The sequence below is a fragment of the Carassius auratus genome, chromosome 49, assembly GCF_003368295.1.
Source record: "Carassius auratus strain Wakin chromosome 49, ASM336829v1, whole genome shotgun sequence".
In the NCBI taxonomy this organism is placed as follows: Eukaryota; Metazoa; Chordata; class Actinopteri; order Cypriniformes; family Cyprinidae; genus Carassius; species Carassius auratus.
In genome coordinates, this window is record NC_039291.1 from 10909426 (window position 1) to 10937236 (window position 27811).

At 35.5% G+C, this 27811-nt stretch overlaps 3 protein-coding genes across 3 annotated transcripts; 1 reads left to right on the forward strand and 2 right to left on the reverse strand.

Moving 5' to 3' along the window:
- Window positions 1-154: 154 nt before the first annotated feature.
- Window positions 155-10766, reverse strand: cip2a (cellular inhibitor of PP2A). The gene is made up of 21 exons (XM_026237941.1): window positions 10337-10766; window positions 8204-8351; window positions 7997-8109; window positions 7781-7875; window positions 6866-6962; window positions 6642-6764; window positions 6369-6514; window positions 6209-6284; window positions 5832-6059; window positions 5380-5539; window positions 5027-5168; window positions 4799-4898; window positions 4594-4712; window positions 2622-2811; window positions 2346-2420; window positions 2154-2264; window positions 1814-2010; window positions 1539-1652; window positions 1039-1121; window positions 816-934; window positions 155-641 (listed from the first exon to the last, which is right to left on the reverse strand). Exons 1-21 carry the CDS (start codon window positions 10436-10438, stop codon window positions 489-491), a joined length of 2691 nt encoding a protein of 896 aa, XP_026093726.1. The 5' UTR covers window positions 10439-10766; the 3' UTR covers window positions 155-488.
- A 960-nt stretch (window positions 10767-11726) lies between these two features.
- LOC113066190 (SH2 domain-containing protein 1B-like) lies at window positions 11727-17236 on the reverse strand. The gene is made up of 4 exons (XM_026237942.1): window positions 16858-17236; window positions 13412-13475; window positions 13070-13250; window positions 11727-12904 (listed from the first exon to the last, which is right to left on the reverse strand). The coding sequence occupies exons 1-4, from the start codon at window positions 16989-16991 to the stop codon at window positions 12861-12863; spliced, it is 423 nt and encodes a 140-aa protein (XP_026093727.1). The 5' UTR covers window positions 16992-17236; the 3' UTR covers window positions 11727-12860.
- Window positions 17237-19404: 2168 nt separating this feature from the next.
- Window positions 19405-26009, forward strand: plcxd2 (phosphatidylinositol-specific phospholipase C, X domain containing 2). Its single transcript, XM_026237488.1, has 4 exons — window positions 19405-19748; window positions 20069-20535; window positions 22680-22921; window positions 25519-26009. Exons 1-4 carry the CDS (start codon window positions 19649-19651, stop codon window positions 25670-25672), a joined length of 963 nt encoding a protein of 320 aa, XP_026093273.1. The 5' UTR covers window positions 19405-19648; the 3' UTR covers window positions 25673-26009.
- The last annotated feature ends 1802 nt before the right edge of the window (window positions 26010-27811 follow it).

Below are 27811 nucleotides of genomic sequence, written 5' to 3' on the forward strand. Positions count from 1 at the left end.
ACACTGATTTTTACAGGCCTAAAACAAGATTATATTTAAACAAGGAAGTCATACCTTTCACATGAAAGGCCCTATAAAACTCTCTGAGCTTTAAAACCACATCCTTATCATTGTGAAACTGAAATAATGATCACTGAACATTTTCTCTTAGGAAGATAAGAATTCTTGTTTATTGAAAAAAAAAAAAAGTTACAATACTTTGTCACAATCTGTAAAGTATATACAGTGCCCTCTAGTGGCCAAAGATTCTTTCAAAAATCTGCACATTACTTCAACAACTGAATAATTGCAATAATTAATATGATACAAACTGAAAGCAGGGAAAATGTAGTGTTAATTTTCTATAGACATTTATTCATAAAAACACTAAAGAAAACATACAAAGTTACAGACTAAACGCGATAAAACAAAGATAAAATGTTATTTTAAATTCATGAAGCATGTGAAGCATTTCATAGCTTGATGGAGTGTACATGAATGTGCGTGAGTCACAGAGAGAGGTTGGCGGTGACGTCCCCCTTGAGTTTGCCGCTGCTGAGACTGTGTATCATGGAGATCATTTGCGTGTGTTTGCTCAGCTCTTCCTCCATCTTCTCCACCTTGGCCTCTAGCTGAGATTTCTGCAGCTCCAGAGAGGAAGCCTGCAAGATGAGTACAACAGAAAACACACTGGATCATAATGCAGCCTACCTGACCCCTTATATAGCAGATAGAAAACAGGTAAAGCTAAATCATGATTGTTTGTTTAATCATGACACAATATGATTTGAGACTGATAGGACTGATTGATAGGTTAGAGTGAATGTTGATGACACCTTGATGCTGGTGTCCTTCCTGGCTTGCTCTGTCTTATGAAGCTCTTTCCTGAGACTGGAAATGTTCTCCTCCATCTCATGAATCTGCTCTTCTTGTCTCTTCAGATCGTTCTGAAGACCTGGTACAGAACAGAACCTTTTTGTGTGCACTTTATGAAACCAAACAAAAGTGTGTATGACAGAAACAGCATAAAACTGATGTGAAATTAATTCCACCGCTCACCTGTTATTTTTCGCTCTTTCTCCAGCACGTCTGTCTTTAGGCCCTTTATCTGCTGTTCTTTTTCTGCCAACTCTGCAAGAGTCCTGAGCAGATAAAACTCAAAAGTTTAAGGTCATTCAAGAATTTTCCATAATAATAATTATTATTATTATTGACTCTTTCAAGGGTGGCATGAAGTACAGTTCAACTTCAATAAATAATAATAATTAATTATTATTATTACCATTTAAAAAAACTATAATAATGACAACAACTATAATAATGATAATTATTATTATTATTTCTTTTAAATTGAGTTGGGTTATTCTTCGATATGATAATTATATTAATTTTATAAAAAAAAATTTAAGAGTGACTTGAAGCATAACCAGTAAATAATAATAATGACAAATGTAATATTTTATTTTTTATAATATTTTATAATGGGTTATACTTCACGCCACCTTTATTGGTCACCTGATAAAACGCCTGCCTTTCACTCCAGCATTTCAAACACTGACCTCTCCTGTTGGCGTTTTAATCCCTCATTGGTCTTTCTCAGCCCCTCAGCCTGCTGGGTAAGTGAGATATGGGCAGCCTGCAGGTCCTTTAGCATCCCTTCACTTTTGTCATACCTAAAAATAAAGGATGAGGAGAAAGAAGGTTGCTTATCTATAATAAACATGTGATGTATCCATTCCTGGAGGACTAAAATGTTGTATCCGAGTGTGTGTAAGTTTGTTTGTGTGTGTGTGTGTGTGTGTGTGTGTGTGTGGTGTGTGTGTGTGAAACTGACCTACTGAGCAGCTGGTTATAAGTGCCCTTCAGCTCCTGATGCTGGTCAGCGACTGCCTGCAGACGGCCGTTGTGCTCCAGGAGCTGCTGGCTGTCAGACTTCAATCTCTCGACCTCCAACAGATGATCCTTCAACTCCGTCTGCAGATCCTCTTTCTTCCGCTCCGTGTCTTTGAGTAGAGATGCCAATTTACGTGCCTAGAATGGAGAAAGAACAGAAAACAACTACTGTATATAATAGCAACTCAATAATAGCAACTCAAAAAGCACATATGCATAAACAGTGGTCGTGCAAAAGTAGTTACATTTTACTGCAGAAAGAAGAAAAAAAACTGTGTAACCTCAGCTTCCGCCTGAGCTCTCTGACAGCGGTATTGAGCAATGAGTCGATCAGCCTGCGACAGCGCGAGTGCTTTGGCCTCCAAAAGGTCCTGTAGACGGCTCTCTTTACACTACATATACAAAAGCACATACAATTTCAAAGTCTGCATATGTTAAATATATACACAGGAAGTTCCTTGATGACAACTTACCGCTAGTGCAGAAAGCTTCTGCTCATACACATCAATGATCTCTGACATGTGCACATCTTTGACCTTCTCCTGTAACTACAAAAAACACAACAATAGAAATAAAGAAAAAAACAAGCATGCATTGCCATCCACTTGTGGGCACGTTTCTATTGACAGTACGAAATTAGATACACCTAAACCCACGCTGGAGTATATGCAGACATTGTGGTCACAGAACTAAGTCAATGTCAGCTTCTCATGAAAGAACAAAGACAAAAGCCCAGACAAATGCAATACCTCCACTCCGCTCTGAAGCTTCTCGATCAGGCTGTCGATACTTTGGTGAGCAGAACCAGGTGGTTCAGCATGCATTATGGGAAAACTCTTCCCCATGAAAGACACATCTTCAGTAGCAGAGCTGCTCCGGATCGACAGCTCCCCATCCCTCTGACGGTATGCATTATTGGCAGCAATACTATCCCCCAGACTTAAAACAAGAGTGACAGAGAACAATTATTTTCCGATTTAATGGCAATGTTTATTTCTAAATAAATAAAAGGCACTAATATTGGGGTCAACATTTTTTAAAGTTGTATTTACCATTAAACTGATCAAAAGTAATAATGACGGCATTTATAATGTTACAAAAGGTTTTTATTTCCAATAAATTCTATTATTGACACATAATATTACACGAAAAGATTTTAAGCACTACAACTGTTTTCAACACTGATAATACTAAGAAATGTTTCTTGCAGCAAATCAGCATATCAGAATGATTTCTGAAGGATCATATTGGAGTAATGGCTGCTGAAAACTCAGCTTTGCCATCACAGGAATATATTAAATTTTAAAACATATTAGAAAAAAAAAACAGTTATACAATAATAATATTTAATAATACTCAATATTTCACAATTTTACAGTTTTTACTGCATTTTTGATCAAATAAATGCAGCCTTGGTGAAACACTATACAAAACTTTTAATTTAATCTTGCCAACCTCTCGCTTTTGAACAGTAGTGTAGTTTTTTGTGGTTAAGCACCATATCTGCATTTAAAGGGGGGGTGAAATGCTAGTTTTCACTCAATATCCTGTTAATCTTGAGTACCTATAGAGTAGTACTGCACGCTTCATAACTCCAAAAAGTCTTTATTTTTATTATATTTATAAGAGAAAGATAGTCTGTACTGATTTTTCCCGCAAAAACACGAGCGCCTAGAGGTTTTGGAAAATGACTAAGTTCCACTATATGTCGTCTTTTTTTTTTTTTTTTTTTTTTTTTTTTTTAAGCTGTACATGTGGAAAGTGCAGTTTGATGACAACATCGCATGTTATTTACTTGATGTGCTCACGCGCCGATAGCTAAGTTAATAACACAGAGATATTTGAAGCAGTTTTACTCACCGCATGCGGTTCCAACACACGATCGTTACCCTTTTTCGTTGGGACTGCATTATCCTTAAGAAATAAACTATGTGCAAATCCGGCGTCAAACTGGGCCTTGTAAACAAGCATCTTCGAAATGCAGAGAACAAACAAAAACACTTGCACAACTCCGTTGATGCTCTGTAAAAATAAACTCCATCCACTGGTCCCTTAATGCTGTTTCTCTTTAGGTAATCTGTGCAGGGTTGTCTTGCCCTGGCAACCAAAAACAGACTTCTTTTGTGCCTTTTCGCGACGCTCTCGCTCTGATCAGGCTGTGCTCAGCCTCTCTCTGCTCTGCTATACGGGAGCGTGCGCTCTTCCGGCAGAAGTGCCTTAGGACCCATATAAGGAAATTCCGCTCCATCTAATGTCACACAGAGCCATACTCGAAAAAAACTTTCCGAAACTTGTGACAAACTGGAAGGAGTATTTTTGGAACAAAAATACTCCTTCAAACGTACAACTAAATTTTTGAAACTTTGTCCATGTTTAGCATGGGAATCCAACTCTTTAACAGTGTAAAAAACTCAGTATGCATGAAATAGCATTTCACCCCCCCTTTAAGGAGGAAACCTTGCCTGCTCGAGTGCTCTTTGCATGTTCATAATGTACATTTAATCATTTTAGGGAATTTTATGAATTTTCTAAAATCATGATTTAAAATGCTTAGTTATGCATGCAATTGTAATACTTAGGATAAGCACTCTCGCTATTTTTTTCACTCAGTCAGAATGTTTGGTACTGTACTTCATTTAAAACAGCCTGGAGAGTCAAGATTAATGTTTTGACACCTCAGTGTAAACGATCACACTGTGGCTGTGTGTTCGGTCAACTCACATGACAGAGGGGAAATCGGGGAGTGGGGCTGCTTCAAAAAGTATGCGAAGGGCGACCTGCACCAGCTCTCTGCAATTAGAGGTCAACGCTAGTGAGAGAGGTGTCACCATGCGCTGGTCCTGCACACAACGGAAAAGGAAGAGCTATAAATATCTGATACAGTGTGAAAAAAAAAGTCTGAGGGAGGGGTGCGTAGTTCTTGTACCTGTAAGATCCTGTAGAAGGACGCCTCCATGTCTGGCATCTGCTGCCTAAGATAGCTCATCAGCTCTAGAGTCTTCAGCACCACCTCAGAGCACATCTGACTAGAGATGCACAAGGAGACCACTATTGTTTTGATGAACAATTTCTCAAGGATTGTAATAGATTTGACTGGAACTGTAAGTGGCAATACTTTCTCACAAACAGTATTCCTTCCGAAACATTTAATAACCTGAGCTGATAGTTGGAGGTAGTGCAGGTGGACCCAGAGAGGTCTTGGTTGTAGGACAGCAGAAGCTCCACCTGTGAGACACACACCTCAGGACTGAGCCGCTGGGACACCAGCATCCTCAGAGCATCATCGCCGCAAAGCAGTGAAAGAGTCAAGGACATCTATACTATTACAGTAGAATTAGACAATTACAATACTAGAACAATTTACTAGTCAATTCATAAAAAAGGCAAGCCAAATAATTATATGATATTTGCTGATACCAATTGGCTAATAACACTAGCTCATCAAACAGACAGCTTGCCCTGTGAGGTGTCCTGAAGTGTGATTATTGTGCTTAATAATAAGGATATCTAATAGAAAGTCAACGACGCGGCCTGCACGTAAACAGTGTTTCTTTAGCAGCTGGTCTCCTTCAGTGGAGTCTGGAGACTGCAGCAAAACCAACACCTCCTGTAGAAGGAGCTCCACAAACGACTGAGCTGAGCTGCACAGAGAGGAGTCAATTGCCTCCTAGATGAAGACAAGCATACAATTATGGATTGAAATGGCAGTAAAACATTATAGAAATTAATCGAATTTAATAATTTTCCATTTGTTAACTACATTAGTGAAGTGACATGTGGTCAAGTATAGCGTCCCATACTCAGAATTTGCGCTCTGCATTTATCCCATCCAAGTGCACACACAGGTACCAAGACTTGAACCCGTGAAAATTGTGTAGTCTGATCCGAACTTAAAACTGTTTTGGAACTGTATTTTGAAAAACATTATGCAAATAAACTGATATGAAACACTAGCATACTTCAAAAAGCTCAGCAAGCAGGGAGAGAGCCTGCATGTAGCACTGCTCTGGACCATCCAGAGGTGACGTAACCCAGTGGACAAGTGCTAAACTTGGTTCAGACCCTCGAGCCTGAACACCTCTTCTAGTACCAGGCTGCAGTCGAGGTGCTGGAGGTCGGAGCACCGTCTCACAGACGAGCTTACGCAGGACAGGGACTGAGCACAGAGAAACCAGCAACTCCATCACCTGCACAGACAAGAGCTCATGACTCAAGAATTCAAGACCTTTTGATCTTGAAGCTAATGTTTAAAGGTTTGAAATTAAATACATATTTTGCATAAAGAATGAATTACTTGACAAAACTAAAACTGTATTGAACAAATGATGCATTTGACCTTTGATGCAGTATCAGGATCTTTGCTGTTTAATAAACCAAGAACCTCGGAAAGACAAACTGAGAGGTGTTTATACCTAGTGTGGGGAAAAAAATATGTTGAGACTGGGCCACAAGAAAGCTATTTAAAACTGTGTCATCAGACTCTGATAAACACATACTTAGTCAGGTAATCAGCAATCTTGGGATTTTTCAGGAGATCCACTAACAAGTCCACAGCATAATTCCTGGTTAATGTGCCATCTCCGTTGACGGTGATATTAAATATTAGCTGAAAGGTTTGATGAATGTTCTTTGCATTAAACAGCTGCAAAAGAAAAAGACTTAAGTATCAATAACCACAAAGGAAAAGCTAGTACAGGGCCACAAGTTTCCAGCCACAACAAGTGATGACGAGAAAGCTAACCAACATGAGCGCTATATTGCAAGCCTACCTTCTGCCCAACCTCTTCATTAAGAGTCAAACTTGATAATATGGACAGAGCAAAGATGACCACAGTCAGACAGTTATGACCCAGAAAATTTAGCAAGTCTCTGTAGAAAGCCTTCACATTACTCTGAAAAAAATAAATAAAAAGGGTAGGCATTATAGACATCAGCAGGTTAGTTCATTAACAAAACTTAGAAGAGTTCATGCAGAACTAATGCCGATTCTGACCTGAGATTTGATATGTGACTGCACAGAGACGTCGTGTCGACAGAGGTTGGCCATTAGGCCCAAGCAGGCTTTTACAATGTCATCATTACTTGACTGGCTAAAGACAATCATAAAAAAAAGATATATTTTATGCATAGTTTTTATTTATAAATGAAGGCTGTTATAAATAACTGCTGTTCTTCAAAGTATACTTATGTCAAAACTTTTGCATACATAACCATTACTGTGCCACATTTAAATGCATCTTGTTTCTTTTAAAGGTTACTGCTATACAGCCAGCCTCTGTGATGAAAGGTAAAGACTATGTTTCAGTTCGGTGTTGTGGTTTTCCACTACTCAACCTCTAACATTTCTGCTTCCTCTTAATAAGATACTAAAAAGTGTTTTGCATGCAGGACTTGTGACCACTTTTCAATATCATTAATGCATTTACAGAACTGAATGATGATTATATTCCTCAAACATGAACAGTATTTTATATGCTGTGGGCAGAAAATGAAACTGTGTACTTTCCGTGATACAAGTTTATGCTCACATAGGCTGCATTCGTTTGATCAAAAATACATTGAAAACATTAATAATGTTGACATAATTATTACAATTGAAAATAACTTTTCTTAATAATTGCTTATTATTATCAATGTTGAGTACAGTTATGCTGCTCAATATTTTGGTGGAAACTGACACATTTTTTCAGGATTCTTTAATGAATCAAAAATTCAAAGAACCACATTCATTTTGATTTTTATTAATAAAAGTATTAATATCTTTCAGAAATCTTCCGAAACCTTTGAACGGTATTATGCAGTCATATCCATTATCTTTATTTACACGAGGACTGCTCTGTTAAAAAGTGGCATTTACATAAAACAAACATCTATGTATAGAGCAGAAAAGTGAATGTCGTGGTCTTACACATGATGCATTAGGAAGCTGATGAGCTCATGGATGTGAGAGGCACGATTCATTGTCCTCACATTGTAGGTCAGTCGCTGCAGCACATTAAGGCACTGTGGACAGCATATTGTATTAAAATGAAATACATATTATTATTTTTTATGAATTAAAATAAAAAGCAAGTTTAAGCAAGTGGAGTACATTATTCATTTAAAAAATCTGCAGTACTGTCACCTGCAGCACAAGAGGCTCTTCTGGTGTGGTTCTGTTGCAGTGGATTATGGCTGCCAAAGTGCCGGTGAAGTTGTAGCTGCTGTGAAGAGCCTCTTTAGCCTCACCATCAGAAGCTGTTGGGCCATTAAGAAGAGTAAATGCATAGGTAAACAACTGGTGATGTAACTATAAACTGAGTGTGTTTAACTATATTAAAGGGTTTGATACCAAACTGTGCCAGCAGGGATATAATGGATCCCGACAGTGCGTGACTGGTGTTGGGATCTCCAGCTACTTCCATGAGTCCACTCAGACACTCGCTGGGCAGCACTCGACCTGAAAAAAGCACTCCACCGCATTTCAGCCCCGAAACATCCTGAGGATTTAAAAACAGCAATTAAAACATTGGAAATGTTATATTGAAGAGAATTATGTGTAAAATTACGCATTTGGCCACTTTTGACCACACTGGGTTTGACCGTTTGATGACTCCATTTCTTTCTTTTCCAGTCATCTGTTGTTAGAGAATAGAGATTGCATTCACATAAAGCATTTTCTAGAAAATCCATTATCTTTTAAATAGCAGTGGTTTTCAAACTAGGATCCAGGGAGGGAATATTTTTTACTTTGCAGCCTTAAATGAAGACGGACAGAGTTTTTGTTTTAATCCGCTGTATTTAATACTCAATGCAACTCATACAAGATATAAAACAAACATGAGGATCACCCGCTCCTAAAAATTGGCCACTAAACACCTTCACAATGGCACACAAAGCCTTTTGACTTTTAACTGTGATCAGCTTTGGTCATTTTTATTAGCTCAGCATGAAAACAGCTTTCTTAGAGCATTTCGGTCCTTGGTAGAGTAACTGAAGCAAACAATCAACTATGGGTGGCAAGATACTGTCAAAAGATCTCCAAAATAAAGTTGTGGACAGGCACAAGTCAGGAGATGGCTCAAAGGCTTTATCAATGATGGAAACTGGTGAGAGAGGCGACCGAGAGGCCTACAACTCTGAAGCAGTTGCAGGTATTTATGACAAAGACTGGTCATTGTGTGCATGTGACAACAATATTACAGATTCTCCACAAATGTGGCTTGTGTGGCAGGGTTGCAAGAAAAAGGTGGCTCCTCAAGAAAGGCCACATGCAATCACGACTGAGATCTGACAAAACACACCTTGAAGATTCTGAGGCAGATTAGATGATAAAATGTAATTATTAAGTATAAGATAAAATTAAATTATTTGGTCTCAACACCAAACAATATGTCTGATGGAAATACAATGCAGCTCTCCATCCAAATAACAGCATTCCTACAGTAAAGGATGGAGGCGGTTATATCCTTTTATGGGGCTTTTTCTCTGCAGCAAGGACATGAGCACTTGTCAGGATAGAAGGAAAAATGGAGAGGAAAATCTGCTGCCCTCTGAATTACAGTGATCTAAAGCACACAGCAAAACTGAGCACACTGTGGTTGATGGTGAAAAAGGTGAATGTCCTTGCATTGCCTGGTCAGAGTCCAGACTTAAAACCCATTGAAAATCTGTGGAAAGACTTAAAGTCTACAAATGGTCACCATCAAATGTAACTGTTCTGTAAAGAAGAGAGGGCAAATATTGTAACATCTAGATTTGCAAAGTTAGTAGAGACATATCCCAACAGACTAAAGGCTGTAATTAAAGCAAAAGGTGGTTCAACAACACACACACACACACACACACATATATATATATATATATATATATATATATATATATATATATATATATATATAAACTAAATAATATAAAATCGCTTTAAGTAAATTAATAAATATAGTAATAAGTAAAATGATACAGTACCATAGTACGCTGAAGCATATTTATGCAACAGATAAACAATAGAAACAAAATATTTTCCTAATATATTTTTTTTTACACAAATTTAATTTACATCAAATAATACATAAAATAATATATAGCTGCTTTTAGAATTTTAGGATGGGGGTCCTTCACATAAGGATGATAATGTTTTGGGGTTTGTGGGATTCAAAAGATAAAAAACTAAATAAAAAAAATTTAGACCATACAAGAAAATGATGTTGAATATTTAAGAAATAGCTTTTTCCCCTTCCAAAACAGTAAAGGACATGAATGACAGCTTCAGGCACCTTTCACTTTCATTGTATGGAAATGATGAGAGGAAGTGAACGTTGACTGTCATTCATAACATCTCCTTTTGTGTTTCCCTTTCACATAAAAATTAAAAAGTATGTTTGGACACTGGCACAACTTGAAGGTGACTAAATGATGCCAGCATTTGTATAGATCACACAAATAATACGTTTTCAATAAACCCAGAAAAAAAAAATTCACTCACTTCAATGTGTTTCTGCAGCTGTGATGCATTAAAAGCGCTTCTGTTATTTCTGTACTGACGAATGGCCAACAGAAGAGACTTCAAACAGGTCGATACATCCATCTTTACAACCAAGCAGGGTCAATGAACAAAAAAATTCAAAAAACTAAAGGGGGAAACTATCTAACTTAAACAGTTTCTCGATAACAGTTAGGTTTTGTAAACATAGAGTGGGCTATGCTAGTTGATAATAGAAGCCGTTACTGATATTAAATAACAGATATATCGTATTCTCTCCCATACAACGTTTTCGTCAAGCATGGAAGTGACTTCTATTTTAACAATAATATAAACTAGTATTTTATTTTACTTAAAAACGTATAATGAGATCCCCAGTGTCGGCTACAACGGCGACTTCCTCCCGCTAATACTTCGAATCGAAGGAAGTGTTCATTATCCAAAATGGGAGGGGGATAATGGAAACATTTACAAATATGTCTAAATATTTACGTTTCAGACAGAAGGTAGAGCATTTTTACGAAGAAACATAACTTTTAAATATTGCGTCAGTGGGTGGTTTGCTCTTCTTTTATTATCTCTATTTGTAATATTTTTGGGAGTGATTAAACCCCCCTTTCTAAGAAGAATGTTGCGAGCCAGAGTTCCACGACGCACTTACGTATCTGCGTCATAGCTTGGGTACATGGGTCAAAGGTATATTTCCATCTACACTTCGTCATTATTTAGCACTGACCCGCGTACGTCATACGTAGTTGCTGATTTGCATTTTAGTGAAGCCTATTTGGATAAAAAAAAAAATGCTAAAACTGTTTTTCAGATCCTTACTCAAACCTTCTTGTGAGAAGAATATACAAACTGTCATAGTTGCAAAATAAATTTCTTTATTAATAATGTTGCTGTGTGGCGTTCTTAAACCAGTCAGTTAAGCTATTATTATAAGCATGTTTTCACGAAAATGATCCAATGTAATCATGCCCTATAACAGGTACTGTCACTGTAAATGATAAATGTAGTAACTTATTTAGTATCTGTAGCCAGTTGCAGAAACTTTTTCAACTGTAACACAATTTTCCATTACAGTTACATAAAAATGAATAGAATAGGAAGACTGGTTATCCCTTGGTTAACTGCTAGTAGGTCAGACTAGTTCTTAAGACAGTTTAACCTTTAGGCTGTGCCTATGCAAATGGCATCTACACTTTTTATAGAAATTAAAACATTTGGTAATTTAGAATTAGACACAAAGCACTTGGAAAAAAACATACCAATCAAGTCATTTTATTTTTCTAATTGATTTATTAAAGATACCAACCAAACTTAAAATTAGACCGTAACAACCAGCTACATCATTTGCATTCTTTGACCACATGAAACAGAGTCACAAAACATGTTTGACTGTCTAATGTGGGCCCATCAATTTTAGGTTTTTATTTTAAGAAAATTGTATATATTTACATGTTACAACTGAAGATTGCACATTCATGGAACATAACATTTACACAGCATAAGCTATTATAGACTCTGTTTGACACAAAATTAGATAATATTTATAAACTGTACAAACAATATACAGATATACATTTTTGTAACCAAAAACCAAAACATATATACAATCAAAAATCTCTTCTTGAGTTAACATCGAGCACAAAATACAAATATAATATTTTACTCAGATCCAGATTAGTATTACAATTCCAGCCAGACAAACAATGGATTTTATAAGTCTGAGGCCACATTAAAAATCTAAAAGCAAGTTTTAGGATATATCGAATGCTGTAAAATAAATAAACAATATTTAATATTTTGGACTATTTCTAGGACATTAAACCAAACATGTGACATTGACCATGTGAAATCCTCTGAACATTAAATAATTTGTCATTAAAGCAATACCAAATACTAATTTTGAATCTTTCAATTCAACATTTCACTCAAATAATTATGATACCATAATTAGTAATGAACGAATTATACAAAAAATCCTATGAAGGCCAATTTCTGCCACATAATTAAAAAAAATAATTAATAATAGCTACTTTTTTTTTTAACTTTTTTTCTTTAAATTCTGAGTTTACATCTCACAATTATGACTTTTTCCCCACCAGTTCTCATTTCAGAATTGCATTATATAAACTCAGAATTGCGAGTATAAACTCAAAAATTTTAGATATAAACTTGGAATCCTTTATATCTAGTTTATAGCTTGCAATTTTGTGTTTATATCTTATAATTCTGACTTTTTTCTCTTGTTGTGAGAAAAAACATCCAAATTGTACGATAAAAAAAGTTTTATTTTGTAGCAGAAACAGGCTTCCATAAAATTCAGACCATTACAGCATTAAAATTTACATCCCCAATTTATGCATTTTCTATGCTAAAATATGATTTGAGTACTGTGATTCCACATGCATTTCCTATATTTGAGGTGAAAATGCCCAGAAAGTTCTTGGAAACTAATAGCACATCTATATTGTTCATATTGTCTGATCCAGGTATCCAGTCAGAACATCACATTGCCACTATATCAGTCCGGCAGAACAACAACATAGTCCCCCCCGCAATCAACATCTGTAAGAGACAAAAAAAGTGTTCACAGTTAATTTAGCTTAAGGAGCATTTTTGATTCTCCTTCAAAGAGAAGTATCTGACATTCTGATAATGTTTTGTCACTGAAATGACATTGGTAATGTCTCATGATTGCTAATCTCTTATATGGTAACAGTCGACACTCACTTTCATAGTCATTCTCTTCCTTATGCACTATCGCTGCTGCGCATGGCAAAGGCTGATCTTGCACCGTTTTTCTTTTCAGTGAACGGCATAAGCGTGTTGCAAGTCCTTGATTCTTTTGCTTATAATGGTGAATAAGATCCTTCAATGTCTTGAAAAACTTCTCCTCTACACCTGTGCTGGCCTGAAACAAATTGTGTGACATTATAATGAATTTCATTCATTTATATTTATACATTTATTCATATTTGTTGGCAAACCAATGCAAACTGATAAGACTATAGCAGTGAATCAAAGTTGTACCAAAGGTATCCAGCACAGAAAACTTATTTCAGTGTATCCTACCTGTAGAGTGAAGTATCCAGTGTGGGTTTGGAGAATCCTATAAGTATAGACCACTTTTTGTTTGCTGTAAAAATGAATGAATGAATAAATAAGTGAGCAGTCCATTTATAAACTTGAAAACTTGAATTATGTTAGACTATGACATTTGGGGTTTGATAGTTAAGGCATACAGTATGTGGGTCTTAAAAAAATGTAATTAGCCCTTCCAAAGATTAAGGAGTAAAGGTCTTAAATTCACAAAGTCATTGCAATAAATGTTGCATGCGCTGCCAAAAAAAAAAAAAAAATCATATCTTCATTATTTTGGTTTTGTTCTCCAATAAAATGAGATCCAAACTGACATCTTGTTTTCTGAGAAACTGGACAACATTCATTGAGTTTATGAAAACGTGTTGGCCCCTTTGAATTAAATTGTTTTTCTGAGCCCAGTGGCAGATATATATTCTTGTTTTAATCCTAAATTAATCTGAAAAATGTCTTATCTTATCCTTAGTAAATGCATTTACGCATGTTCATTTAATCTTAAGACATTTGCACTGGAAAACAAGACAGAAATACCAATTAAAACATCTCTTTTTTTTTTTTTTTTGCAATGCGATCAGAATGTTTAGTAAAAGTTATTTCCATATTCTAGTGGTTGTGAGCAGAGCTATTCAGTTCTTTTTCTTAGTTTTTTTTTTTTTTTTTTTATAAAACGTATCAGATCTGCTGTTTTTTTCTTTTCTTTTTTAACTTTGAAGAATTGCTAATACAATACCTACATTTTCTTTACTGCATTTTAGAAAGGTTTTTAAAAGCCTTACATTTATCTGCATAAAACATAAAAAAATCCTGGATTGCATGAAAACACTGAAAATATACATCATGGTCAGCATTTAAAAAAAAAAAAAAAAAAAAAAAAAAAAAGCTTTTTACATTAAATGAAATGGTAATGTTAAACTTTGACATCTGTATCATTTTGTATATTCATCTGTCTCTTGGAAGACACTTTCTTATCAAAGAGACCTTCAGGAAATATCATGCTATGTTTGGTTTAATCTTAGATTCACTGATAGACTTTTAGTTCTCTCTTCATTGAGTTTCTGTTTCAATTATTATTAGCTGTTATATCAGTACAAATTATTTTTTTCGAAGTTTAGCCTTCTTTTTTGTTATCTTGTTTTTGTCTATCTATCTAGTCGTTCTTGACAAAGACTGTTAGGATTTTTCCAAAAAGAAATATTAACAAATAAGGCTACATTAATAATAATAACAGTAATACATATAGATTATAGCGTTATATTATAGTTCCATTATATACGACATTTATTTACCATTTCAATTACTTTTTTATTATTATATTTGGAGTTAATTTCAGTCTTCGCATATTGTTCGAAAACATACAGAATACACTGAAATTAGAAACTGTAACACTTGGATCACTAATATTAAACTGATATACAATAACTTAATAACATATACAGTAACATAAGGCAAAAGTCTTTAGCTACGTTTTTTTAAAGTTCTTCGAAACTGCTATTAACTAAAGTAAACAGCATATTAAAAGTGCGCCATTCAATGCATGAAACAATGAAAATAATGCAATGGCCAAAGATGTCCATATGACTGAACATAGCCTAAATAATTAAAAGAAGCAGGTAGAATGCAAGAACATGTTTTTTGTGAAGGACCAGGGACAAATTTAGGATTCTGTGACTCCTGACTATACAGCATATTGCTCTGCCCCCTTGAATTGTTTCCAAATTTAACATCACTAGAATGACCCTTAAATGTGCAGTAACTAATTTAACTGAAGTTTTCCGTTTATACTCTAAATTTGAGCAAAGTTTAACTTCATTGTCATGTATATTTTGTCTCTACTGTGCATGAACTTATCTACCACATCTACCAGTTCTCTTTTTCCACTGACACAAGCTGCTCATTTCCTTTTTTTATTAATATGCATCTGCTGAATGCTTCACCCTGAATAACATCTAAGGCATTTCCCTGATCATAGTTTATCTAAATACAGTACATATTGTGTTTTGACCGTAACTGGGTTCACCATACTGGAATAACAAACAAAACGGCAAACCTTAAACATTAACATTTCTCACATATTACAAAAAAATAAAAGAGAACATATGGTTTAAAAATGAAGAAGTGTTGAAAAGCAATGTCTTGTGTTATCCTGACGTTCACGCAGTAGCATGGCGCTAGCAATGGTAAGAACATGGGTTTGATCCTCAGCGTACTGACCGTATGTGAACTGACAACATTTATGACTTCAATGTCGATCAGTTTCTTTGGATTAAAGCGGCTGCCAAATGTTAATAACTTCTAGAGGATAGTTGAGAAATCACAAAATGTGCAAAAAACTTCAAGGACAACATCATTGGTTTCAAAATATTACCAACAACTTAAAAACTGAAACGGGTCAAATTGGACCGCGACATAATATCAGGGCTAGAAACGGAACAAATTTAGAAACAATGCTAGGATGAAAAATGCACTTTAAGGAAAGAATTACAATTTCTTGTTTACAAATTAAACATTAACGGCTTAATTTCCCATAAATATTCCAATTATAAAAGATAAATGTTTTTAAAAAATATTAAAATATAAAAAAATGGCAATGCTTTTTGAGATACAGAATTAACTTAGTTTTGTAAGTAACAAAATGTCAAAATTTAATTATTGATTATAAGTGTGATATTCTTAATTCAACTGAACCATATATATATATATATATATATATATATATATATATATATATATATATATATATATATATGGGGGAAAAAATAAAATTTACATTATATCATCATCACTGACTACTGTTAAACTACACATGAGTTTTGGAGATTTTCTAAAATTCCTGGCTCGGTCACATGTTTAAAAATGTAAATAGGCCTTCTAATCAATATCAACATTGACTTTCATTCTAAAGCGTTGCTTTCCATATTTGATCAGCTATGAAACAAGTCTCACAGTTGTGGAATGTATGTGTTGTTGTTTTTTATTTTAATAATTCTAAGTAATTATGCATATATTGTCTGTCCCAAAAATGGCATATAAAATGTCTGGGACTGTGGGACATATATGTATTTACATCTTTAAAAAGTTCCTGACAGTAGCAAGCAAGACAAATAGTTTCTGCATTTAATACATGTGTGAATGCACAATATAGTTATTTCTTCAACACAATTTGCTGTCAATACTTTTTCTGAAGGTGGTAGCTAGCCTACTAAACTAATAAAAAAAAAGCTGTAAGTTAATTTGATCCATCCTTTCGTAACAAATCATTCACTCAATTAAGTGAACACTAGATTTAACAATCTATCCATCTTGTATCGGATGGGAGCAAGGAAATTAGAACAACCGAGAGAGTACACAATAAAGAGCACATTTATGACTCCTTGATAAAGTCATCAACAGTTTCTTGAATAAGAAAACACAATACTCACTACACACAGAGGCAGAGAGCTCCTTGAATGGTCTCGCTTTCCCGAATAAGGTATGTTCCGTCCCGTCCTTTCTTGCCGAGCAGCTCCTCGCATCTCTGTTTGCTTATCGGACCATGATACGCTGGATGCTCCATGTTTCACATCGCCCGCGTGAGGAGCGTGCTGTCAGCGCGAGTCACTGTTGTTTGCTCAAAGGATACTAATACGTCACGTCTTCTTCCGCAAATCCACAATTAACTTAATGGAGGGAATCTTCCTTCATGCCCACACTCAGAAATTATGATACACAGCGAGATAGTCAAAGCATCTTTCCGTCTGACGTTGAGAAAAATAAGCCAACCCCACTGCATGCGCAAACCTACTAATGTCACACAGGAAGTTGGCTTGCGTGTGTGCGTTTGCTTACTAGTAGTTTAGTGGTCAAAGGGAGTGTAAACGTCAAAATCTACAAGTAACAATAAGTTTAGGACTGAAGCTCTGTAAAATACTATTTTAACTTAACTAAACTGAAATTATTCGATTTAATCTAAAAAAAGGAAAGGTTTTGATTGATAACCTTTTGAATTTTACATTTAAATTAAGTTTTCAGTTACGTGAACATTCGTATGATCTAGCTTTTATTTCAAATAGCAGCTGATTTACAAATCACGCTTTATTCACTAAAAGTAGCTAATTTAAGGAACGTTCAGCCTTCTGTGACGCCATAGATGAACGAGTCTGTGTTTTTGAACGAATCTTTTAAGTGAACAAATCGTTGTTGTTCACTGAAGCATGTGACTACATTGGTTATACATTGTTTTTTTCTGAATCTTTCTTTCCCTACCTTGATAAATTCCAGTTCAAGTTCAAGGATGAGCGAAAATGATGAAAACGTTTAAGCACCCTGCGTGGTAGAGGCCTTTTCTGCTTTAAAATAACAGTGGTTTGTGAATGTTGATGATTTAATAAATATTTAGTTGTGCTTAGGCCACAAGGAACTTACTATTTCGTGTAAATTGAATGGATTTAGGCTACTGAAAATAATCTTTATAGACTACTTTTTTGTGGACGTCTATTAGATTTCTCACATTGTTTCGGTCAACTCTGAGATGAATCGGTGGAGTTAATGATTCAATAACGCAATAATTTCTTGCCTCCTTCTGGCATAATACATATTTTTAGTGAAATGATTTTAAAGATCTGAGTCACTGGGAATCAAAAGCACTTCATTGGGTGCACACTGCAGTGCCAAGTGGTCGCCGTGATTTTGCCAAGTAAGACATGTTCCTGAATCAACATCTTCTGATGATCCTGGATCAATATTATTGTCCAAACATATAGACTTAACCCAATCCCTACCCCTAAACCTAACCCTCCCCTTATTTTATTCCTAAAATCAATGGGAAATGATAGCTGATTAACAAGTTTGTAGAAGCACCTAACCCTGATTGTAAGCCTAAAACAGATATTTCCTGAAAAGTTATATCTCAATTCTGATTGGTTGATTGGAATGTTGTTCAAGGATCAACAAGGATGTTGTTCCAGGAACATGTTGTACTTGGTGAAATCATGCTCACCAGTGTGAAAAACCAAAATATGCTGAAGACAGGATTTAATTAAAGATTTTCTTTGTAGTACTTATTTTAATTATTCACTCACTGCTGCCATGGCCGGACTTGCCATTGGGCTGGACTGGGCTGCAGCCGATGGGCCCCAACTTTTACCTGTTTACATTTGTTTGATTTGTTCAGTTATGCCAGTCAGAAATAAGCCACATTTCAACTGCGCACGCAAGGGCTAATTGTGTCAGCCAGGGCTAACAAACATTCAAGGCCATATACTGTATCAAATAGCTTAAACTGCTAGCCTATTTATGATTTTTTTCACATAGAAGAAGGACATATGTATTAAATTGCGACTGCCCCGATTAATTTGTCATCACATGGCTACTTTAAACAGCTCCATTAAGCCTAAAAGAATGCACATTTTGAAAGATAATGATACATTCTCATACTTCATTCCTTTACAAGATGATTCTACATTATCTTAATGTCTGAGCACTCTCCCTCATCTCACCTCCATCACACATAGTGGGGAAGAAATGTCATCAAATTTATATATATATTTAAAAAAAAAAAGCCATTTAATGAGTTTGTGTTTTTATATATGCCTTTAATATAGGAGTTATATCCTATCACACAAACAAGACTTCTCTTTTTCATAATACCTGCAGGAACAGAAACAATAGAATAATAAAATACATTTGTGTTTTGTGTTACTCTATAATGATGTTCTAGTTGAGGGCATTTGTAGTGTATAGGGCCCAAACATAACCTTATGCCCAGGGGCCCCCGTTCCCTTAAGTCCTGCCCTGACTGCTGCACTCATGTGGTCAATAAGTGAATGTCTAGGCCGCCATGCTCTTTAAACATGACAATATCCACCTGCAGTACTAAAGGTGAAGTGTCCCATCTGTTACCTGTCTAATGGAGAGGGAGAGGGCGGGGATAATCAGCACTGACCAAGTCGTTTAAACTCCAGCAGGGAAGCAGGGAGGAGGATAAGGATTGTAATTTCGGTTTAAGAAGATTAACTTTGTAGAAAGGCTCGCTCTCCATCTGCAGTCTGCCTCACACATCCAGTGATGTTATAATGACTAAATCATTGTCATCTTGATTCAAATCATGCGTTGATGACCCGATTGACCGTAATGATTTTGCTGGGGATAACGAGCATTGCTGGATTAGCTTGGCCTGGATCTGTGTTGAATTGGCATCGTGAATGTTAGAGCTGAAACGCTTTACTTGAGGTAATGAAGACGCGACCGACAGGAAACACCTCCAATGCCGACTGGATGGGCTCCCTGTGCCCTGCCCTCACTTCCATGCCTCTCAAGCATCTGGCAGTTCCTGGTGAGAGAGTGTCTTTTTCTTTGGGGCATTTAACTACAATTAAATTAGATACTAAAGTGAAGGTAAAAGTAAAACAAGGTATTATTTTCCTTTTGTAGCAATTTAATTCAAATGCTATATGATATGTTACATTACAAATACAGCACACAGGATTATATAAACAGTGACTTGTATGTGTTAATACAGCTATTTTCTTAACACACATTAAAAAAAAAACATTTTTAATTGTTATTGCTAATAATATAATAACCAACTTAGAGTCAGAACATAATGACTAAATGAACTGCAGTCTTGATGCTGCGTTTATTCTCTTTCTATAGGTTCTCATGATTCTTTCAGCTTCTGGGTGGATGAGCAAGCTCCAGTCGGTCCAGACCAGAAAGCATATGTGAAGCACCTGGTTGCGATATTTCGCTTTCTGGCCAAGAAGGTGATGAAGAAGTGGTCCATGACCCAGAACCTCACCTTCAGGGAGCAGCTTGAGGGAGGTATACGCTACTTCGACCTGCGTGTTTCCTCCAAACCGGGAGAACCAGGCCACGAGATATACTTTATCCATGGGCTGTTTGGACACAGAGTACGTGATGGCCTTAATGACATTAACAGTTTTTTGAACATACATAAGAAGGAGGTTGTTTTTTTAGACTTTAACCATCATTATGCAATGAGCGAGGAGCATCATCGTTACCTAATCAAGATGCTGAAGGATGTGTTTGGTCACAAGCTCTGCAGGATTGATGTGGTGGAGGACATCACTCTGAACTATCTGTGGGAGAACAGGTACCAGGTGAGCTCAGGACGCCACACAGCCTATCTGATGATAATAGCAATGGCTTTACATCAAGATAAAAATCTTAAATGGCATTTGATGCAAAGAAAAAGCATAAAAAATGGATGGAAAATGTTGTTGGATAAAAGTTTTTAGATCAGTGATTAATCTGCATGATATCTAAATAAACAAATACTATATAAAAATACCTCTGTGAGAACTTGAGAACAGTTAGTGCCTTTTAGATAGAGGAAAAAACAGAGACACTCATTATGAGAGGTTGACTTTTTAAAACAGATTCGCGCATTCGTCATAGCGATTAGGTGAACAGTCATACTGAAACTATCCAAAACAGCTGTCAAAATCTGCAAAACAACGTTTTTCCAGTTACTGTCTAACAGCATGAAATAAACAAACTCATGCATGCAAAGCTATTTCCGGCTAGAGTTTCTGATTGCTCAAAAGTTTGAAATCAATGAAAGTATTAGTTTTTTTTTTTTTTTATTGCTAGTTTGTTGTCAGAGAAATGTGTGTATCTGATCTACAGTATATTTGCATCAGCACTAACAATGATATATGGAAATAAGTTAATTTTGTTTGTGTGTGGGTTTGCTTTTTTACCAACTTGAAGTTCTGATTGTTTTGTTACAAATCTGTGAGATATTATTGTTTTTATTGATATTTTAAATAATAATAATATATATATATATATATATATATATATATATATAAAACAATGTTTTTTGTATTATATATAGTTTTATTCATTTACAGTATTAAATTTTGCTTTAATTGAGTACATCAAGTTAAACTAAATCAATTTGAGAACTGTCACTTTGGCAACTAGCTGTAATAAATGATCTTTTATATTTTATCTCATTTTTTTTTAGACTTTATTTTCTTTTAGTTTTAGTTTCAGTTTTAAATAAAGGCTAATTATTTACATTATTTTATTATTTAATTATTTAAGGCTTTCCTTCACTGACTGCCAGTAATTTTTTATGAGGTTTGCATTAATTAATAATGTAGTAAGACAATGATATTTAAAGACCAAATTCCGTATACACCTTATCGATGATGCATACTTTTTACAGGGTACCAGATGAACCCAGAATATAAATGCAATGTGTAAAGTTTAATATTAAATATTTTTTCATAGAAAACCATTATAAAGAAAACACTTGAGCATTTTATTGCATTGCATTCATATTCCAGGCTCATTTGCTTGCCTGTATAAATCACTCAGTGATACATAAGGTGTGTACTGAATTCAATCTTTTAATATTACTGTTTCAAAGGCACTTTATGTGTTTTCAAAATAAATGTTTTAGAATATCCCGCTGTTTTTAGTGATTGAAATATTACGATGGACACTTAATATGGATTGCTAATGGCCAACACTTGCATTTTGTTCACACATTATTGTGTTATTCTTTTAAGACGTGATCTAAATAATTTTGAATGGGAACAGATAGAAAATTGACAGGCTTGTGTTGCAGTTCTTGTCCTGCCCGCCAGGTCTCCGAGTCTGTGACCGAAAAATAGGAATAATAAACCTGGTTGTGTCTGAATTAGTGCTGATGTCTCTTTGTGTGTCTGTGGTGTGTTGCACCAGAGGTCAGCTATATATTCCTGCTGTGTACTGACCCTAATCACTATAGGATTAATGTCTCACCTCCACTGGAGACCGGAGACAGACAGGCAATGGCAAAAACTGGACACTAACTGTATGTGAGATTTTTTTTGGTTCATTTTTATCATCATAAGATCATATCATAAGAGCAATAGCACACCTCTCCACACCTTTCCAACAGGGATAGTTCATCGCAAAATCGAAAACTAATGATTTACTGCAATGGAAGTCGAAGAATAATTCTCATCAGAGGGTGTTAGTGGAATATTAACTGATGGCAAAGTCACTTATAGGCAACAGTATCTCTAAAGGAGACCATGAAAATTTGGATAATTCAAGTTATTTTTCATGACTGCATGAGATGTGCACCTAAGTTTAATTCTTCAATACGCTTTGTTATCTTAACCTAAATATGAGCTATAGCAAGTATTTTGGAGGCATCACTGATAATATTATAATTATTAGTGCTCATCATGTCATTTTAGAATAAAGGCTCGTTCAGTTCTGGCATTTGTGTTTGATTTCACAGGTCCTAGTGTTCTACCACCATTCATTTGCTGAGAGCTGTCCTGTGATTTGGCCTGGTAGTAAAATTCCTGCCCCCTGGGCCAATACCACAGACGCCACCAAGCTCATCCAGTTCCTGGAAACAACTCTGGGTGAACGAGCCAAATATGGCAGTTTTCATGTGTCTCAAGCTATTTTAACCCCACGTGTCAAGACCATCGCCAGGGGCCTGGTACGGGGGCTAAGAAACTACCTGGTGGAGAAGTGAGTACTTTTTTTATTTTTATTTTATAAAAATGTATATATATATATATATATAATTCTAGTTCTTCATGAAACATGATCTTTACTCAATATCCTTGTGATGAGTGGAGCAGGTGTCACTCATTTCCAAATCACTCCACCGGCCTCGCTCCATTCCCACGGCTCTCGGCCCCTCTCCACTTGTCACAATGCTAATGATTTTTGCCATAAAAAAAAATAATAATAATTTTGACCCATACAATGTAATGTTTGCTAGTGCAACAAATATGCATGTGCGGCTAGTACTGGTTTTGTGGTCCAGGGTCACACATCTGTGTGTACTATGTTTAATTATATGTATACATAACTACACATACATACTGTACATATACTGTATACATTTAAGAAATGTTTGTATTACACATTTTATGAGTAATATAAATTATATATATATATATATAAAAGTTTTTGAAAAGCTTATTTCATAATATAATTTACTTTAATTTGATGCACTAAAATAACTAAAACTGAAATTAGATAAGATTTAACTTTATTGTCATTGCACATGTATAAGGCAACGAAATGCAGTTATCATCTAATCAGAAGTGCAATAAGCAGTAAGTACAGGATATACAGTGTCTACAATATGTTACAAATGTACAGTAAATATACAGATAAGGCTATGGGCATTATTTACAGATTTGTAAATACTATCAGCTTCTTATTCAGTATTCTGGATGAACAGACAGTAGTGCAAGTAATAACAAGTAAACTGTTTTGTTTGTTTGTTTGTTGGTAAACCAGATGTAGTGTTGAAGAGGGGTGAGAAATGTGTGAGTTCGGTGTGTGTTTGGGGGCGGGGGTGATGTGGTGTCAGAGAACAGAATTCGGTAAGGAGACAGCTGTAGGGAAAAAGCTGGTCCTGAATCTATTGGTCCTTGTCCGGAGGCTCCTGAAGCGCCATCTCGGAGGGCAGGAGATTATACAGTCTATAGTCAGGGTGAGAGGAGTCCTTAAGAACGCTGTGAGCTCGACCTAGACAGCGTTTTCTCTAGATGTCCTCAATAGCAGGAAGTGGTCTCCCAGTGATGTGCTGGGTGGTTTTCAGCAGTGCCTTGCGGTCAGCAACTTAGCAGTTCCCATACCAGACTGTGATGCAACTGGTCAAGAAGCTATCGATCGCACACTGCTAAAAGTTCACAAGGATGGCTGAAGACAGCTGGTTCTTCTTCAGTGTCCCGAGGAGGAAGAGGCGCTGGTGAGCCTTCTTGATCAGGCTGGAGGTGTTTGTGGTCCAGGACAGGTCCTCCAAAATGGTGGTTCCCAGGAACTTGAAGCTAGACACACGCTCAACAACCACCCGGTTAATGTGGATGGGGTCATGCGTGCTTCCTTCCTTCTTCCTGAAGTCCACAATGAATTCATAAAATGAATAAAAACAATTCAATCAAATTCTAAAAACAAAAACTAATAAAAAATTACAAAACAATAAAATTATATATATATATGCATTAAAAAAACTTTAACTACAATTAACATAAAAGCAGAGAATCTAATTCTATAGAGAGCTTGTGTTGGAAAAATGTTAAAATCATCCACTAGGTGGCAGCCCCAGCAACACTGCATATTTGGTGAGTAGGCTCTGAGGAACCTTTCTTGAGGACAAACCCTTTTTAAGGACACAGATGAAGGCGCCCCTCATAACAATTCCCAGGCCTGTTGAAATACAGTGCTGGCTTTTAATCTATTCCTACAGAACATTTGCATATTGTGCAATACATATAAAAAGATGGTGTTTGTTCTTTTGGGCTTAGCCTATCCTATGAAATGAAGCTGTCTGAATTAATCAGACAGAGTAGTACATATACTGACCCACACAGTAGTGGTGGGTCAGTATATGGAGTATGGAGATTTGTGCTGGGTCTTAGCAGACATCCTAATCAGAAAACTGTCTCAGAGGAAGCTGTTTAATTCTGCCCGAGTGTGGAAGTTGGATTGTTTATTATTCCAGGATAAACGCAGTCTGAGCTTCCCATTTCCTTGTTTTGTTGGGGCCGCTGTTGTAGATTACTGTCGAGCTTGGGAAGTGTATTTCTAGCCGGAGCTGACTCAGCTGATCTGAAATAAAACTAACGCAGTAATTGCTAATATTTTAACACTTCCCTGTAGACAAGTGAGGGTTGTTGTATTGATTATTTACGCGTTTATGCAAATTTCATACACTACCATTCAAAAGGGGTTGGTACCTCTTATGCCCATTAAGGCTTCATTGATCAAAAATAAAGTGAAATCTGTTACATTATTTCAATTTAAAAGACCTGCTTTCTATTTTAATATGGTTTAAAATATAATCTGAATTTCCAGCAGCCATTACTCCAATTTTCAATGTCACATGATCATTTTTAAATTAATGTAATATGCAGCTTTGCTGCTCAAGAAACATTTCAAATTAACATTGATATTGAGAACAGTTTACTGCTTTAATATTTTTCTGGAAACCATTATATATATTTTTTCAGGATTTTTTGATGAATAGAAAGTTCAAAAGAACAGTACTTATTTGAATTATGCATCCTACATGTCTATTCTTACATGTGCTTCTGTTGTTTCTCTCACAGGAACCTTCCAACCATAATGACGTGGGTGGAAGCACAAAAGCCAGGCGTAGATGGTGTCAATATCATCACTTCAGACTTCGTAGAACTTGTGGATTTTGCAAACACTGTCATTAAATTAAATAACCTCCTCATTCAAGATCGGCCAGGCACATGACCTTTTCAGTTAACGCCACAAAGACTGAAGGAGTGTTGACCATGAAGACCTGGAATGACATGGGGGCCACATCATGATTATCAAGAAGTGATAGATACCTATGGCTGTATGAGCTCTAAATTGGTAATTAATAATTCAACAGAGCTTTGCGTGCCATCAATATGATACCCATGTTTTGCTATAATTTCACTGAAACTCAGAGGTAATATTTTAAACAGCTGTTCTTCACCTACACTTCATGTATTGAAAATAAACTAATGTCATTATTTATGATTAATTATAATATTTGTAACATTTTAAGAAATGTTATCTGTTTATTCTATTTCACAATATCAGAGCAAGAACAAATGGGGTCATTGAGTTTTTTGTTGCATCATGAAAATTTCCCATATTTGACATAATATCTTAGCACTTTAAAGTTATTTAGCAATGACTCATATGTATACGTGATGATGTCAGCAGTTTGTGGTCTTTATTTGTGTTGGGAAGTTTTAAGAACCTTATTTTTACAGCCAGTGCGATACAACAATAAATTTAAATTTAATTTATAAATTAAATTATAAATATATTTTCATTTTGCAGTGCTATTGTATTATTATTTATATACTATTATATTATTTAGTTTTTTTTACTCATAACTTTATATTTTTATTTTTATTTCATTTTTTGTTTTAATTTCAGTTTTTAAGTTCAATTTCTAATTTTGACTTTTTTTTATCTAATATTTAGATTTTATTTTATTTCAGTTTTATTTAAATGACCAAAAACTGATTTTGAAAGTTTCAGGTAATAACACAGTACAAACAGTAACAATATAACAAACATGTAAGGCTTTGGAGATTTACCTAATCCCTTTAAATGCTAAATGCTGAAGAAAAGAAAAAAATTAGAATCATGTGTAATCATCTTCTGTATGTTTTCCATAAATCTCAGAATGTTTTATAGCTCTGCGGTATTTAAAAAATGTTCATACTAGTATTCACAGAAACAATGTGAGCATCTACACTTCAGAGCGCAAGATCTTCCACACCTGCAGCTCCCTGCGACCATTGTCCACATTCCAGTGAATGTTTTCTGTGGTCTCTGGGATGGGAAAGCCATCAGATAATGATCAGGAGCATGTGAACGAGTCCACACAGAACATTTTAATCCAATGAAGAAACAATTATGTGCTAAAAGCACGAAGGTATTTAGGAAAAGAGAAAGAAAATAGAGACAGATCTAATCAGCACAGCTGCTCTATTTCTCTTTGGCTTTAAAACCATAGTTTTTGTTCACTGCTGCCATAATCGCAAATGGAATCGCAAAAAAGGAAGTTTCCCCTCCAGTTTTTCAGTTTGGATATTGATAGTGAATTTCAAATGAGAAATGCATCCAAATTTTGAACACAGCATGGGGTCTAAAGAATGCTTCTGTGTATTTGCATTTTTCTCTTTTTTTTGATCATAAATTATATTTTCAGCACAACGCTTGCATTGAAACTAAAGTCTCTGAAACCTTTAAGTCTGTGTAAAATCTGATGATCATGTTCTCCAGCATGATTTGAGATGATCTAACGAGTTTCAATGGAAGCAAGAACATCTGTACAAAGGATTCATATGTGTCTTAAATTTGCAGATTTGATTAGTGACCAAGAAACAATGTAAAAATGTATTTTCAAATTAGCACTGGTTTTGTATTTCTTTTTGGAACTGGCTGATCATTAACTTATGCACCTCAGTTTCAGAGTGGTAAAAGCATTGTTTGTGGATAATTTAGGCAATTTTCACTCAAAAACTAAAATACATAACCTCAAATCAATGCGGATGACCAATCAGTTCCAAAAAGAAATACAAAGCCTGTGCTTTAAATACCTGAATTTTAGTGGTCAGACTTCTGGATCCATCTATATCAGTGACATGTAATTCCAAGCCTTAAAAAAAAAATGTCACACATGACAAACAATATTCTCTTTCACACTCTTGCCTCTCCTTTTGTTCACTCCTGCCCTTTATTTCATTCCAGATCCTGAAAGAATGTCAGTATTTTTTTTTTTTTTTTTTATCATGTCAGCACTACTACAGTAACTTATCCAAAAGGACACTAACTGCAGTGTAATTTCACACATCTGTTGTCTTGTTTGTACAGTGGACTTCCTCC